The sequence below is a fragment of the Gorilla gorilla genome, chromosome 7 (assembly GCF_029281585.2).
Source record: "Gorilla gorilla gorilla isolate KB3781 chromosome 7, NHGRI_mGorGor1-v2.1_pri, whole genome shotgun sequence".
Lineage (NCBI taxonomy): Eukaryota > Metazoa > Chordata > Mammalia > Primates > Hominidae > Gorilla > Gorilla gorilla.
Window position 1 is genome coordinate 51,895,605 of NC_073231.2, and position 17,315 is coordinate 51,912,919.

At 37.6% G+C, this 17,315-nt stretch overlaps 1 protein-coding gene across 5 annotated transcripts in view; it reads right to left on the bottom strand.

Moving 5' to 3' along the window:
- C7H8orf34 (chromosome 7 C8orf34 homolog) overlaps nt 1-17,315 on the bottom strand; it is a 486,354-nt gene that overhangs the window by 325,983 nt on the left and 143,056 nt on the right. For all 5 annotated transcript variants that reach the window (XM_031013951.3, XM_031013950.3, XM_031013949.3 and 2 more), the window contains one exon: nt 9,285-9,313. In XM_031013951.3, the coding sequence (XP_030869811.2) occupies nt 9,285-9,313 (29 nt within the window). The remainder of the gene's footprint in view (nt 1-9,284; nt 9,314-17,315) is intronic.

The following is a 17,315-nucleotide window of genomic DNA, read 5'->3' on the forward strand; positions in this document are numbered from 1 at the left end:
AAAGCTGAGCATCTTTTTATATAGTTAAGAGGATTTTTTTCTATAAACAACCTCCTTATATGGCTCATTTGGAATTTATATGGTTATATGGAATTTAGGTCTTTTATTCTCTGTTTTTAGAAGCTCCCTACAATTAGAAATATTAAGTTCTGTCTGTGATATAAACTGCAAATATTTTTCTTGGGTTGTCACTTTCCAAGTTTTATTTTTGGGAGACAAACATGGACCACATTTTTAAGACAAACATGGACCACAACCATGCTGAGAGAACTTAGAGCGAAGTTTACATGGCTATCTTTCTTAGTATTAGAAATTTTACCTGATAAACATCAAACATACGACCAACATAGCATATAAAGCAGCTCTACAGATATTTTCCTACTGTCCAAAATATCATATAATGCACACGTAGGTCACATGTGAGTAGGCAAGAGATTCTGGAACACAGAAGCAAGACAACAGGATCACGGCAATTTCAGTATGCTCTGCTTGTTATAGGAAATCCCCAGAACATTCTCCAATTACTGACCAAAAAAAGCAATAAAACTCAGATTTGTCTGCCTGGGGAGAAATAAACAGAAATAGAAAGTGAATAGCAAAACAAAGCTATCTGGTGAAAAGACATTCTTACTTGGAAGGAGTTAAGATTTTGCCCCTTCCATGGGTGTACTTAGTGAGGCAAGCGTCAAGCGGCTTGACTGCCCGTGGCACACTGTCTACAGCTGCTGTCAATGGTACACATATAGCCAGTGTGAAGCAACTTAAAATAGGCCCTCCTTGAGCTTCCTAACTTTTTAGAAAGGCAAGATTACATAGCAATTAAGTAAATGAGTTTTGAAGGTAAATTTATGCTCAAATTTGAATTGTGCATTGTATTACCTCTCTCTTAAATTTGCTCAACTCACCAAACTCTCTGGGCTTTCATTTTCTTATGTGTAAAATGGAGATCATGAGAGCTTTCTCATGGGGTTGTTGTGAGTATAAGTGAGAATGTGTCCTCAAAGCACTTAGCACACTGCCTGTCACACTACGTGCTTGATAAACACAGTCTTCATGAACTGCCTATTGAGTCTATTACATGGTCTCATATATATTTATCTTGCGTGGTAAAGCAATTTTTGTGAGCATGAACATTATACTATCTGAAGTCTATTTCTTAAGAGGAAAAAGTCTTCTTTTTAAGACATTATTCTGTCTTAACTCTCTTAACTACTTTATAAAAACAACCACAGCTCTTAATGTAATAGAATAACAAAGAAAATGTCTTGTGGTAGGAAAACCAGCAAAAGGCCACAAAAGGCAGAACAACATAAACAGAAAAATAAACTTTTAGTAATTTCTGGCTAGTTATTTACCCAGTAATTATTTACCAAAAGCTTAGCGTGGGCTATACAATAGTACCCATTGTGGACAAAAAGTTTCTAGTAATAAACATAGCAATTATTAATTGAATAATTACTCTGCACTAGGCACAAAGATAGGAAATGTAATGACATAACCAATTGCACAGATTGAGAGTGTAGACTCTGGTCTGTTAGACTGTCTGGGTTTCAGTTCTAGCTCCTCCACTTACTATGTGACAAAGAGGAGTTTATAAAACTCCAAGTGCTTCTGTTATTCCATCTGTTAAACTGGTGAATAATAGCACCTGTCTCATAAATATGATATAATTGTTAAGAGCCATAAGCTCTGGAGCTAACTGGCTTTGATTTGTGCTCCACTTCTATTTTCTTTTTATGTGACTTCTGCTAAGTTTATTAACCTCTGGATCCCAATTTCCTCACCTGTCAAATGTGGATAATACTCCCTATTTCCCAAGATATTAGTAAATACTAAAAGAGATAATGTAAGCAAATAATGTAGAATGCTATCTGGCATATAGTAAGTTATCAATAAATGTTAACTATGTTTATTAAGATAAAATGGCATAATCTACATAAAATGCTTAGTCCAAGGTCTAGAATTTAGTATGCACTAAATAGTACATTGTTATTTTATATATATATATATTATTGTTACATGTCTATTTAAAGTTTCAAGGACTAGAAACAGACTCACTACCACTCAACATGTAATAAGAGCTAAAGATAGCAGTATTTCTGATGAGTTATCTAAAAGATATACAGACTGCCTATTGCTCTAAATACTCTAAAATATACCCCACACTAAAGCTAGAACATCAGGGAGGACTGTCCTGTACTTCGCTATTGAGACCTCCGGGGGAATTGTTCTAACTGAAGTTTACTTTTGCTTTATGACATCTGCCTAGGTCAGTAGACATTATTCTAAGAGCTCCTGTGAATGTACTGATGTTATAAAGAATATATACATATACACGCACACAAATATATATTTTGAGATATATATATATTTTGAGAGATATATATATATTTTGAGAGAGATATATATATTTTGAGATATATATAATATATATATATTTTGAGATATATATAATATATATATATTTTGAGATGGAGTCTCACTCTGTCACCCAGGCTGGAGTGCAGTAGCGTGATCTCGGCTCACTGCAACCTCCGCCTCCCATGTTCAAGGGGTTCTCCTGCCTCAGCCTCCCAAGTAGCTGATATTACAAGTGCCCGCCACGATGCCTGACTCATTTTTTGTATTTTTAGTAGATACAGGGTTTCACCATGTTGGCCAAGCTGGTCTTGAACTCCTGACCTCAAGTGATCCACCTCCTCGGCCTCCCAAAGTGCTGGGATTACAGGCGTGAGCCACTGCACCCAGCCTAAAAGACTATATTTTTTAGTTACAGAAAAATCATAACATAAAATTCACCATCTTAACCATTTTTAGTGTACAGTTCAACTATGTTAAGTTTATTTATGTTGTTGTGCAGCCAATCTCTGTGCGAACTAATGTTGGGCAGACATCTTTCACATTGCAAAATGAAACTCTACACTCATTAAACAATAACTTCCCATTTCCCCTTCCCCTCAGCTCATGACAACCACCGTTACACTGTTTCTGTAAATCGGATTACTCTAAATACTTCATATAAGTAGAATCATGCAGTATTTGTCTTTTTATGACTGGCTTATTTCACTTAGCATAAGTTCCTCAAGGTTCATCCATGTTGTAGCATGGGACACTATTACCTTCTTTTTGAAGGCTGAACACTATTCCGTTGTATGATATATGTATATACTGCATTTTGTTTATCCATTCATCTGTCATTGAACATTGGGTTGTTTTCACCTCTTGGTCATTGTGAATAATGCTGCTATGAACATGGGTGTCCAATTATTTCCTATAGATCTTTCTCATGAACCTTTTGGATATATACTTAGAAGTGGGATGGCTTCATAATATGGTATCTTAGTTCATTCCTGCTGCTATAACAAAATAACTTGAACTAGGTCATGTATAAATAACATAAATTTATTTGTTACAATTTTGGAAACTGGGAAGTCCAGATCAAGGTGCTAGCAGATTCAGTGTCTGAATCTGAAGGTAAGAGCATGTCCTTTGTCTCTGAGTTGGTGCCATCTTGCTGCATGCTCACATGGTGGAGAGGAAGCAGAAAAACCAAACAGGTTTCCTCAAGCCCTTTCATAAAGGCACTAATCTCATTTATGAGGGTGGATCCCTCATGGTCTAATCGCCTCCTAAAGACCCTGCTTCTTAATGCTCTTACATTGGGGATCACATGTCAATATGAATTTTGGAAAGATACAAACATTCAAACCACAACAGATGGTATTTTATTTTTAACTTTTTAAGGAACTTCTATACTATTTTCCATAGTAGCCGCACTATTTTACATTCCCACAAACAGTGCACAAAGTCCCACTTTCTCCATATCCTCATAAACACTTGCTATTTTTTCATTTTGTTTGTTTGTTTTCTGATAGTGGCCATCCTAATGGGTCTCAGAGGGTATCTCATCGTGTTTTTTTCCCTCTGGTGATTAGTGATATGGAGCATCTTTTCAGATGCTTGTTGGTCATCTGTACATCATCTTTGGAGAAATGTCTACTCAATCCTTTGCCCATTTTTAATTGAGTAATTAGTTTTTGTTGTTGAGTTATAGGAGTTATTCATATATTCTGGATATTAACTTCTTATCAGATGTGTAATTTGTGAGTGTAGTGTCCTTTGATGCAAGGAAGTGTAATGATATTTTGAGGGTATCAATGCCTACATTATACAGCATCTTTTTCAGCAGGAGGTTATAGTGATCCTCCATTCTCTTCCCTTTGAAATACTTTCCCATATACTTCTTGGAAATATTTTATATTGTGGATATTTTAGTTTAAATTACTTTCCATGGGAAATTAACGTTAGTTTTAATAGTCACTAAAACCATCTACATTTTACAGAGAAGGTAACTAAATTTCAGCATATGGAAGTAACCTCCTGAAGGCTATGTAGTTAGTAAATGGCAGGTGCTGACATTCAGTCCAAAGCCTTTCTGTGGATTTTTTCAGAATACTGGGCTACTTCTTGAAGCAGTCAACACAAACTGTGTCATTTGTGATGCAGTCACTGTGCTCGCTAAAGGATCTCGGCAGGTGAGCTCACTTTCTGCAGGGCTGACTAGGGAGGCTGGAACTTGAAGGAGGGATCACAGCCAGAGAAAGAAAAGGGAATGACATGAACAAAAATGTGAAAATAAATAAAACTATGACCTAGAAGTACTGTCTTCTGGCTACTTTACCCTATTTCTTGTGGAGTGCAATACAGTTTGGATGGAAAAAAGAAGGAAATCAAGCATAAGAGATAGATGTCAGCCACAACATGGAGACTGTTAATTCTAGTCTTAGAAATCTGGACTTGAGCCTGGCATGGTGGCTCATGCACAAAATCCTTTGGGAGGCTGAGAAGGAAGGATTGCTTAAGGCCAGGAGTTTGAGACAAGCTTGAGCAACATAGTAAGACCCTGTCTCTAAAAAAATTAAAAAATTAGCCAGGCATGGTGGCACACGTTTGTAGTCCCAGCTACTCAAGAGGCTGAGGTGGGAGGGTCATTTGAGCCCAGGAGATCGAGATTGCAGTGAGCTATGATCGCAGCACTGCACACCAGCCTGGGTGACAAAGCGAGACCCCATCTCCATTAAAAATAAAATAAATAAAAGAAAAATGGCTAAAAAAAGAAATTTGGGCTTAATTTGGTAGATACCAGAGAGTCAAGAAAAAAATTTCAATAAGATTTTGCTTTAGGAAGAATCTTCTTGTGGCATGTCTTAGGTAGGGTTCCCTAGAATGAGATGCTGAGAAAGTGATTTATTGAGGAGTTATCTCAAGTGAAACCTATAAAAGAATGAGGGAGCCAGGAGAAGATGAGGAAAGAAGCGTGTACACACCCAACACTCATAGCAGCTGAAGGATAGGTCACACCACCCTACTGGAGGGAAACTGGGCAGGCACCAATCATGTCTACTATGTGGCATTTTGAAGGATGAATTGGAATCATGGGAGCTTGAAGAACCACATACAGATATAAAAGGTACTACCATTTGAACTTGGATAGTGGCAGTGTGGGCAGAATGACGACTTCCCAGAGATGTTCATGTCCTAATACCCGAAACCTGTGAATATGTTCCATTACAAATGAATTAATATTTACATTTCTATATGTAATTAGTTACATAATTACATTTGCATGAATATGCAAAAGGACTTTGCATGATTAAGATTAAAGATCTTGAGATGAAGAGATTATCTGCATTAACCAGGTGGCCTCAACCTAACATGATTCCATAAATAGGGAGAGTTGTTCCTGGCTGAAGTTAGAGACAGAAGAGATGTTGCTGGTTTTAAAGGGATAACAAGGGGGCCATGCACTAAAGGAATACAGGCAGCCCTAGAAGCTTGAAAAGGTGAGGAAACAGATTTCCCCTGGAATGGAAGGAAGGCAGCCCTGATTACACCTTGACTTTGTTTAGCTCAGGGAAACTCATGTTCAACTTTGAAACTACAGAGCTGTAAGATAATAAATTTGTGTTGCTTTAAAGTGTCACAGCAGCAATCGAAAGCCAATACAGTAGTCATCGAAGAGAAGGAAAAACGTTAGTGACTAAGGAATTGATGGAATTCCCACAACTTAAAAAAAAAAAAAAAAAGCTTAAAAAATAACAACCTCTGTTTCATTTTATTTCTTTATTTTAAATAGAATTAATGATTCTTATTACCTTTCTCAGAGTTCACAAAGTAATGTAAAAGGCCATGAAAAAATGATTTCAATGAAACTATAACTGAATTAGAAAATGATGGTTAAAAAATTCCAAACTTTATAAAGGTTGGGAAAAAAATATATTTAGTGAATCCCCAAAATTGTTAAGGGAAGAGTAAAAAGAAGAAGCTGTATTTACTGTTACATTAAAGACATAGGTACAAGGTGAATACTAACTGCAAACCATTCCGATTGGCTGTTTTTCAGTGGCTGCCTCCCTGAGATTCACATTTTCTTATTCAGGAAAATTCAGGACTGTGAGCTTCATGGTCACCAGAGGGTGCTATGGGACAGGCTCTCCTGCTCCTCCAAGGGTGACTGCCAGACAGGCAAAGAATGGTGGCAATGGCTCTGGAAGCCTGTGACTCCTTTCTGTTATCTAGCACTCCAAAAATCAGATGCAAAAGTGGGGTCTTTTTTTTTTTTTTTTTTGCACTGAAATTTTGCTTTAAGTGAAAAGTTATTTATGACAACTTTTGGCATCTTCCTCAATAAAAATGAAAAATAATAAATGTGCAATAAAATTCAGCAGTTTCCATAAAGTCTTCAAAAAATAGGAATATTAGGTAAGTAAATGAAAATCAGCAGTGTCATACAATTTAGTTAAATGGATATTCCCCTGAGCTACTGCTGGGAAGAGAGAGGGTGTGAGGGAGAAGGCCATGTCCTGAAGCTGACACTTAACTGGGTGTCAGGGCATCCATAATTTATCCTGTGAGGGTTATATCTGTTTCAGTTCCAAGAACAGTTAAAATTCTTTAGCTCATCAACAAAGGTGTGGACACAAAAGCCGCTGCAAGTCAGAGCTCAGAAAAAAAGAGAAAGACAAGAGCCAAGCACAGTAACAACCGCATACGAGCTAATTTATGGCTCAGGCAGCCAAGGTTTTGCAGAATGTATTAGAAGGAGCAAATGAACCTAGAAATGGTGATGGTTATATCTTTGTACTTAAAATGAACATAGACCATAACTGCAAGACGAGGAATTATTACATTTCTGCAAACTGTAAGGAAACTCATGGCATAAGAAGGAGACCAGCTAGGGTGAGACAATGACAGGCACACAGAGGGGGACTAGAAAAGCAGAACAAGGCCAGAAAGCCATGCCTACCACTTATGCACTTGCCATTGAGTATGGTCAACATGGAGTTCTGCCTGGAGTCGGTACAGATGATGATGTAACTCATTCTAAAATATTATGATGGTTTGTTTATTAAAGGAAATAGATATTTAACAATATATTCATAAATCATATTTTTTTAGTGAGTCAGAAATACATTCTTCTGGTACAAAATCCAAAAGGTGTTATATTATATTTGGAATAGGATACTAGCTTTATAGTTTTTGTAAAAATAATACAATTATTACAGAGTAGCTTATTGTTTTAAAATGTCAGGATTTATATGATACCATTTTTTGTAGAGGTTGAGCATCCCTAATTTGAAAATCTGAAATGCTCCAAAATCTGAAACTTTTTGAGCATCGACACGATGTCACAAATAGAACATTTTATACTTGACCTCGTGTGATGAGTCACAGTCAAAATCCAGTCAAGACTTTGTTTCATGCACGAAATTACCAAGAATATTGCATAAAATTATCTCCAGGTGATGTGTATAAGATGTATATGAAACACAAATGAATTTTGTTTTAGACTTTGGTCCCAGCCCCATGATGTCTCTTTGTGTATACATGAGTGTTCCAAAATCCAAAAAAACACCTGAAATTCAAAACACTTCTTGCCCCAAGTATTTTGGATGAGGTGTATGCAACCTGTACAATACTTTCTATCATTTTTTATGTATCTATCTAGCCCCCAAGCCAAATTTCAATATATTTTCTGTCTCAAAAGATATCTAGAGCAGTGTTCACCAAATATTGATGATGGCTATTTCTATGTGCTTCTCTCTTTCCAGCCACACATCTGATGTTAGAGATTTTTCAGCCAAAACAACATATCACAACAGATTGAATGCAGAAGCAGATATGAAAATGTAGCAGTTTTCAATTAAGCCATACATTAAAGAGATTTTCAAAATGTAAACAATGCAACTTTCTTACTAACATCTTGTTTTAGAAAATAAAAGCATTTTTCCTAAAACTGTTATTTGTGTTAAGGTAATGGTTTAATCACTGCTAATTAAAAAAAAACATAAATTTGTTATCAGTTTAAATTTTTAACGTTTAGATATCTAATATCAATATATTATCAACACAAGAATCTAATATTGATAGATATAATCTTTATAAATCAAGACTCTTTGGGGTCCTCTCTAATTTTTAACAATGTAAAGGGCTTTTGAGACTAGAAAAATGAGAATATGTTTAGTTATAAATCAAATCTCTCTCATAAGCAACAACTCATATAAACATGTTTAATAGGCAATTCAAAATAAACAATCTAAATGAGAACTCTTGATGTTATCCAAACCTGACAAATTTGATTTTTTCCTAGTTTTTCTAATTTTAGTAAGCAAGCAGTACCACAATTGACCTAGTTGCTCATCTCCCAAACCTAGCAATCCACCATTGACTGATTTGTTCTGCAATTCCCCACATCCAATCCATTAGCAAGTTCCAGTGACACAACTGTAGAAATATATTCCTAACCACACCACTTCTCACCACCATCATAACTACTACCCCACTTCAAAGCACCATCATAGTCTCTTGGCATCTCGGAAAATTAAAATAAACAAACAAAAAGCTTTATTGGTAAGGTTTCCAAAGAGGAGCTATCAAAAAATACAATGTTTTCCATATCATTATCATTTAGATACAAGTGGAATAAAATAATTTACATAATATAGTGTTATGAGTTATTTTGCAATATAGTGATTCAGTGATTACAGTGATTTCATTTTCTCTAACCAAATTCTAAAGGCCTTGACTCAAAAGAGTAGGTGATATATATTTAATGGAATAGCTTTCACAAAACAATATGCATTTAACTTTCAAAGTTTTAAAATGTTAGCCCAAATAAATTATACTTGAACATTTTATGTTTCAGAAAATTTATTTATGTTGAGACAGTGGAATAAAAGGTAAGTTCTACATTTTCTTTTCACCAGATGTATAGTTCAACTTACCTTATCGAGTTCATCTGAAATTGCAATACCTGGGATTTAAAAGAGATTTATAAAAAAAAGTTTTAGAAGCAATCTTTAATAACCTAATGTTCAAAACAAACTTTCTATTTGTAAAAGTAGTGCATTTCCTATTCTATTTGTTTTCTTTTTATTAGTGCTTCAAAATAATGTGGCACATCCTTTTTAGCAATGAAAACAAATTAGGAGTTTAAGTCAATTATGACAGCCATGAACTGCTGAAGCAATGCAAATGATGCAACAAAAACAAAGCAGCGCCATATTCCTTGCAGGTGGTTAAAGGCAGAACAAACTTGCGAATGTAATTGTAGAGATATCATTTTTATGTTATGATGACAATAAAGTATAATTTTTAGCCTGTTACTATTTTGCTCCTTGTTACGAATTTAGATTCCCAGAATAATTAGATATTAAGGCAGAATTGTGGTCCAAGATGACTTATTCTAATGTCTTTAGTTTGTGGATGAGGAAATAGATGAGAAAGTTTAAGGAATTTTCCCACAGTCCCTCAGATTGACAGCTCCTTGAGCCAATGCATAAATGATTCCTCATCACAAGTTCCTTCCCTACCATCCACATATTTCTCACTGCACATCAGTATAATTTCTATCTTTATCCTTTCTCCAAAATTATTCTAAGTCAGCAATGTAAAAAGTTTAGTCCTTAATTTATTTCTCTGTGATGATACACTATCAATTCCACTTTACTGAAATGCTGTCCTCTCTTTTCTGTTCTCCTTTGTCTCCTTCACAGGAATTCCCTTTTTTGCAGGGATAGGGGTCCTTTCCTGAAATGGCAAGGGCTCTTTGCTGAGCTGTCTTTTCTTCTCATTTGATATACTTCTCTTGATAATCTACCCCATACCTTTGATATTTTTATTTCTCTATATGGCACATCTTTACTGCCAGCACAGACTTTCTTCCTGAGGTAATTGTTGAATTCTTGTGGGCATTCTATTCTCAACTTGTCAGACTAAAGACATCATCCTCCTCAACTCACTCTGCATTTTATTCTTTTGAACAATGGGGCTAAACTTCAGCACTGTGGCAGGGCGCTGGAGCAGGTGTGGCCAGCTCTCAGATTCAGGGCACAGAGCAAAGGGGGGTTGGTGTGAAACCCCAGTAGGGAATGAGCCAAGAGATAAGGAAAGGTCTAAAGTTTGAAGCCCAGGAGAACTTGGAGAAAATAAGAATAGGAATTGAAGCTGAAGTTCAGCAGACTACAAAGAACAAGAAAGAATGAGCTGGGTTGGAAGAAAGAACCTGAAAGCAGCCTCAGGATAATGAACCTGAGTAGAGTGTGTTACAGGGTTCAGATCCCCTGCCTGCCTCGGGTATAGATGTGGAGGGTATAAATGATATTTTATTAGTTCTTATATCATCTCCCACACCACTAACCTAATGAATCAATTATACACAAAGCTGAAAAAGTACGCACAACTTCATCTCAGTAAATGGCACCATTGTAGATCCCCTTGTAGATGACACTAGAAACACAGGTACATTTGGGGCTTATTCTTCAATATTTTATAAAATTCTTTTTTTTGGTAGAAGTCATTGGTAACTAAGAATTTTTATGTGTCACATCAAAAGAGAGTCTAACTATCATTTCAGGGATTTGGGGTGACCAAAGCTTAACAATTATTCAAGGACTTGCTGTATTATGAAGGTAGTGCCTTCAAACAGTTAAAGGAGAAAAAGCTTTAAGGAGGGCTAGCATTGGAGCTGGGCTGTATCACTGCTGAGTGAACCGTGATGGAGAACTCAGATATGACAGCACCACAGTCAAGGGGAAGATGTGAGACTAAGAGATCTAAGAGTGCAATTATAAACCTTTGTGAAGACCTAACATAAATCATACATTTGTGGAATTTTTGGGCTTAAAAATTATAGAGAATTACAAATGGTCATTTAGAATAACTCAGATGTTAAGAAAAGATAGGACATTTATGGGATACTAAATGGCTTATGTCACATTCTATAGATTTAAAATACATTATTACAATTTATAAAAATCCAAACATGTCTTTTAAATGCTTATATTTACATGTAATATAATTCTACAAAAAAAGTTCCTTTCCAATATGAATTCAAGATTAAGACTGAATGTCTTAAATATAAAATTTTAAAGAGCTTAGTCTACTTTAAAAGAGAGAGCATAGATAATATGAAACAGAATTCTGTTTCTCACCCAAAGTCATAAAGCTTAGATATCTGAAATTAAATAATCCATAATTCAATTATTTGGGATTTTTTAAACTCTCTTAACCTCTTGATTTATTTTTATTTTTATTTTATTTATTTATTTATTTATTTATTTATTTATTTATTTATTTATTTTTTTGAGACAGAGTCTTGCCTTGTCTCCTAGGCTGGAGTACAATGGCTGGATCTCCGATCACTGCACCCCCACCTCCCGGGTTCAAACGATTCTCCTGCCTCAGCCTCATGAGTAGCTGGGATTACAGGCACCCGCCACCACGCCCAGCTAATTTTTGTATTTTTAGTAGAGACGAGGTTTCACCATGTTGACCAGGCTGGTCTCAAATGGTCTCAAACTCCTGACCTCGTGATCCGCCTGCCTGGGCCTCCCAAAGTGCTGGGATTATAGGGGTGAGTCACTGCACCTGGCCCGATCTCTTGACTTTTTTTTTAACTTCCTGCATCACGCTCTCAGGCTTACAAAAAGAGTTTTCTCATTTAACTTTTAGAAAGCTACCAGTTGATCTTTCTTTTAGGCCTCATATTTATGAATCCATTATTCATAAAGATAGCGGCAATATATCACTGTTCCAGAAAGAAGCAAGAACTGGCAAGTAAGTAAAAAAGCCCTGTGAATAGTCAAAATGTGTGTCACACAGAACTGGCACATTACTCATGGGCTACCTCCTCTCAATTTTAGCAAACATATGAGCTGTTTTTCAGGGCTGGAAAATTTTAGCAGTTGAAAATGGAGATGAAGAGAAACATTGCTTTGAAGATGTATTTCAGTACTAAGAAGTAATGGACCCCAGAATAAAACTCAAACTAGCTAAATGGAAAACTTGGTTTGGAGAAAGAATTATGCCTTCAATTATGCCAACTCTTTGGTCTGACCATATTTTGTTCAAATACTTATTATCACATTTTCTTAAAATTTACATATTTTGATGACTTTGCCTGAGAAATTATCCAAATAAATCTCCACTCTATTATCTGTAATTCTTTCAGCTTTCTATTATGAATGTCAAATCGCCTAGGGCATTTTTTTAACTTCTTATTTCATTTTTAATCAAAGCTTAAACAGATTAAAAGCAGATGAAAGAATTTTAATGAAACGCTTCACAGAGGCATGAAGCTCTGATGGGAACCATTTCTACTGAGTAGCCAGGATATCTCTCCCAGTGTCTAGCAGAACATCCACAGCTATTCCCTGAGAAGAGATGAACAACTTTTAGGCATTTTATTAACTTTTAAAAGGTATCACATTTTAAATTGAGACTCTTTTTTAAGTTAATGAAGACTGGGGATCTTCAGAAAACAGAAAATATGCAAGAGAAAATGAAGTGGGTTGCTAAGATATGTTGTAAGAAAGAAAAGCCCAGGACTTGAGGGTAGGACTCTTAATGAGCACTGGAACACATGGTCCTTGTAAAAGTCAAACTAGAGCTTAAAGGAAATATCCTATCAGGGTGATATAGTTTGGATTTGTGTCCTGCCCAAATCTCATGTTGAATTGTAATCCCCAATGTTAGAGGTGAGGGCTGGTGGGAGGTGACTGGATCATGGGGGTGGATTTCTCATGAATGGTCCAGTACCATGTATTTGTTGCCTCTCTCATGATAGTGTGTGAGTTCTCAAACGATGTGGTCCTTTGAAAATGTATAGAAAATGTGTAGCACCTTCCCCAACCTTGCTCTTGCTTTTGCTTTCACCATTTGACTGCTAGTTCCTGCTTGGCCTTGCGCCATGATTGTAAGCCTCCAGAGGCCTCCCCAAAGGAAGATGCTGGTTTTACGCTTCCTGTACAGCCTGCGAAACCATAAGCCAATTAAACCCCCTTTCTTATAAATTACTCAGACTCAGGTATTTCTTCACAGCAATGCAAGAATGGCCTAATACACAAAGTAACCATTGCTTAGGGTAGCAATAATGTCCAGCTGTAGGAGTGAGCTGCCTGGAAGTGAAGGGAAAAACTAGTTCTTTCAGAAACTGAGCTTCTCTTCTGGATAAAGAAGCAGTGGCTCCCACAGGCATGTCAGAGGTAGACATGAATCAGGTAGAACTTTCTGATTCACTGTGGAGCAAACCTATCTAGATGGCCTCCATCTGTGTCATTTAATTTATAGGCCTTTCCATTTATTCTCAACTCCAAAGAGGTCTCACTGTGCGCAGGCTAAAGCAACTCCATCTTTGATGCTAATCTGCCATGTTGACTTCTGATCAACCCAGTTCTGGGAATGCCTCTAAGATTTCCCATTTATCTATTATTCCTTGTTTAAGAGCAGGTACTTACCATAAATCCTGCCATTAGGTCAAAACAACCTTGATGCTATCGTACTTCAGTTGTCCTACATATCCCTTCTAAATCACATACGCCCTTTCCCTATGATATATAAGCCCTGGGTCTGGAAGATAATGGTGCAGGGAGTCACCTTGTCTTGCAACCTCCCCAGGCACACACGGCTTCTGTTCATTAATCCCTATTAAATGTGTCTTTCTAAATTCAACTTGCAGCCTCTTTCTTCAGCCTTTCAGCTTCCTCAGACTTTTGGGGGTACATTTGCATAAACCAGCACAGCACAAAACACATTAGTATCAGAAACTTATTTCAAAACACAGTTCTCATATTCTCATATTTGAGTTGCCTTCTATAAGGGAAATAAGAGCAATAGGTTTCTTCAAGACTTCCATCTTTCTAGGCATCTGCTCAGCCACAGAGTTAGAGTTAGGTTGTAGTTATAAGAAATGGAAGTAGCAACTTTTCAAAATTCTCTATACCTTAGTGTAATTCATTTCACAAAAGTAGGTTCGATTCATACAGTATAAAATAGTACTATTTCTCCAAAATCTACTTCTCTGTTGGAAAAAAATGCCAATTGTATTATAATGTAGAAAATTAGACTCCCCAATTCTTTCTTGTTTTAAGCCTTTTTTCAACTGTGAAATAAAATTCAATACAAAAATAGAGCATATAACTTGGAAATATTAGTTTTATGCTAGAGCTGGCCCATACTGGCTTCTGAAAACCAACTCCCCACATTCCTTCCCAACACCTCATTCAGTGATGTCACATAGGTAGCTTGAAATTAGCCATAGTGGGAATATTTACATCATGGAAATTGACAAATGCTGAAAATCAGGGCTTATTTTCAGAGTCAGCTTACTGGCATGCCACTGAGTATAAAGAGTAATGTTAAAGAAAATACCTGTGTAAGTAAAACTTTTATCAATAAATGGGTGATCAACAACCTCTGACAATTAGTCAACTAAAACACCCTTTAGACTGGGCACAATGGCTCATACCTGTAATCTTAACACTTTGGGAAGCCGAGGTGGGAGGATCACTTGAACTCAGGAGTTCGAGACCAGCCTTGGCAACATAGTGAGACCTTGTCTCTACTTATATTTTAAAATAAATTTTAAAAAACACCCTTTATATAGACTGCTAATTGCTTTTAGAGCAAAGAGCATTCCTGCTAGAAGTTGAGGAATTCAATCCTCAATTGGTGTATTAGTTTGTTTTCACATGGCTGATAAAGACATACCTGAAACTGGGAACAAAAAGAGGTTTAATTGGACTTACAGTTCCACACGCCTGGGGAGGCCCCAGAATCATGGTGGGAGACAAAAGGCAATTCTTAGAAGGCAGAGGCAAGAGGAAATGAGAAAGAAGCAAAAACAGAAACCCCTGATAAACCTATTAGATCTCATGAGACTTATTCACTAGCATGGGAATAGCACAGGATAATCTGGTCCCCATGATTCAATTACCTCCCCCTGGGTTCCTCCCACAACACGTGGGAATTCTGGAAGATACAATTCAAGTTGAGATTTGGGTGAGGACACAGCCAATCCATATCAATCCTTCCCTGGCCCCTCCAAATCTCATGTCCTCACATTTCAAAACAAATCATGCCTTCCCAACAGTCCCCCAAAATCTTAACTCATTTCAGCATTAACCCAAAAGTCCACAGTCCAGAGTCTTATCTGAGACAAGGCAAGTCCCTTCTACATATGAGCCTGTAAAATCGAAAGCAAGCTAGTTACTTCCTAGACACAATGGGGGTACAGGTATTGGGGTATAGGTATTGGTTAAATACAGCCATTCCAAAAGGGAGAAATTGGCCAAAACAAAGGGCTTACAGGGTCCATGCAAGTCCAAAATCCAGCAGGGTAGTCAAATTTTAAAGCTCCAAAATGATCTCCTTTAACTCCAGGTCTCATATCCAGTTCACGCTGATGCAAGAGGTGGGTGCACACAGTCTTAGGCAGCCCCGCCCCTGTGGCTTTGTAGGGTATGCCTCTCTCCTGGCTGCTGCCATGGGCTGGCTTTGAGTGTCTGTGGCTTTTCCAGGCACACGGTGCAAGCTGTTGGTGGATCTACCATTCTGGAGTCTGGAGGATGGTGGCCCTCTTCTCACAGCTCCACTAGGTGGTGCCCCAGTAGGGACTCAGTGTGGGGGCTCTGACCCCACATTTCCCTTCCACACTGCCCTAGCAGAGGTTCTCCATGAGGGCCCCGCCATGGAAGCAATCTTTGCCTGGGCATCCAGGCATTTCCATGCATCCTCTAAAATCTAGGCAGAGGTTCCCAAACCTCAGTTCTTGACTTCTGTGCACATGCAGGCTCAACACCACATGAAAGCTGCCAAGGCTTGGGGCTTATACCCTCTGAAGCCACAGCCCACATTGTACATTGGCCCCTTTCAGCTATGGCTGGGACACAGGGCACCCTGTGCACACAACACGGGAACCCTGGACCTGGCCCATGAAATTACATTTTCCTCCTGGGCCTCTGGGCCTGTGATGGGAGGGGCTGTCATGAAAGTCTCTGACATGGCCTGGAGACATTTTGCCCATGGTCTTGGGGATTAACATTAGGCTCCTGGCTGCTTATGCAAATTTCTACAGCCAGCTTGAATGTCTCCCCAGAAAATGGGTTTTTCTTTTCTATTGCAAAGTCAGGCTGCAAATTTTCCAAACTTTTATGCTCTGCTCCCCTTATAAAAAACGGAATGCCTTTAACAGTACCCAAGTCACCTCTTGAATGCTTTGCTGCTTAGAAATTTCTTCTGCCAGATACACTAAATCATCTTTCTCAAGTTCAAAGTTCCACAAATCTCTAGGGCAGGGATAAAATGCTGCCAGTCTCTTTGCTAAAATATAACAAGAGTCACCTCTGCTCCAGTTCCCAACAAGTTCCTCATCTCCATCTGAGATCACCTCAGTCTGGACCTTATTGTTCATATCACTATCGGTATTTTTGTCAAAGCCATTCAACAAGTTTCTAGGAAGTTTCAAACTTTCACACATTTTCCTGTCTTCTTCTGAGGCCTCCAAATTGTTCCAACCTCTACGTGTTACCCAGTTCCAAAGTTGCTTCCACATTTTGAGGTATCTTTTTGGCAAAACCCCACTCTCAGTAACAATTTACTGTATTAGTTTTCACACTGCTGATAAAGACATACCCAAAACTGGGAACAAAAAGAGGTTTAATTGGACTTACATCTCCACATGGCTGGAGAGGCCTCAGAACCATGGCAGGAGGTGAAAGACACTTCTTATATGGCAGAGGCAAGAGAAAATGAGGAAGAACCAAAAGCAGAACCCCCTGATAAACCCATCAGATCTTGTGAGACTTATTCACTAGCATGAGAATAGCACAGGAAAAGCTGGCCCCCGTGATTCCATTACCTCCCCCTGGGTCCCTCCCACAACATGTGGGAATTCTGGGAGATACAATTCAAGTTGAGATTTTGGTGAGGACATAGCCAAACCATATTAATTGGTTATCCAAGAAGAAAAGTTGAAA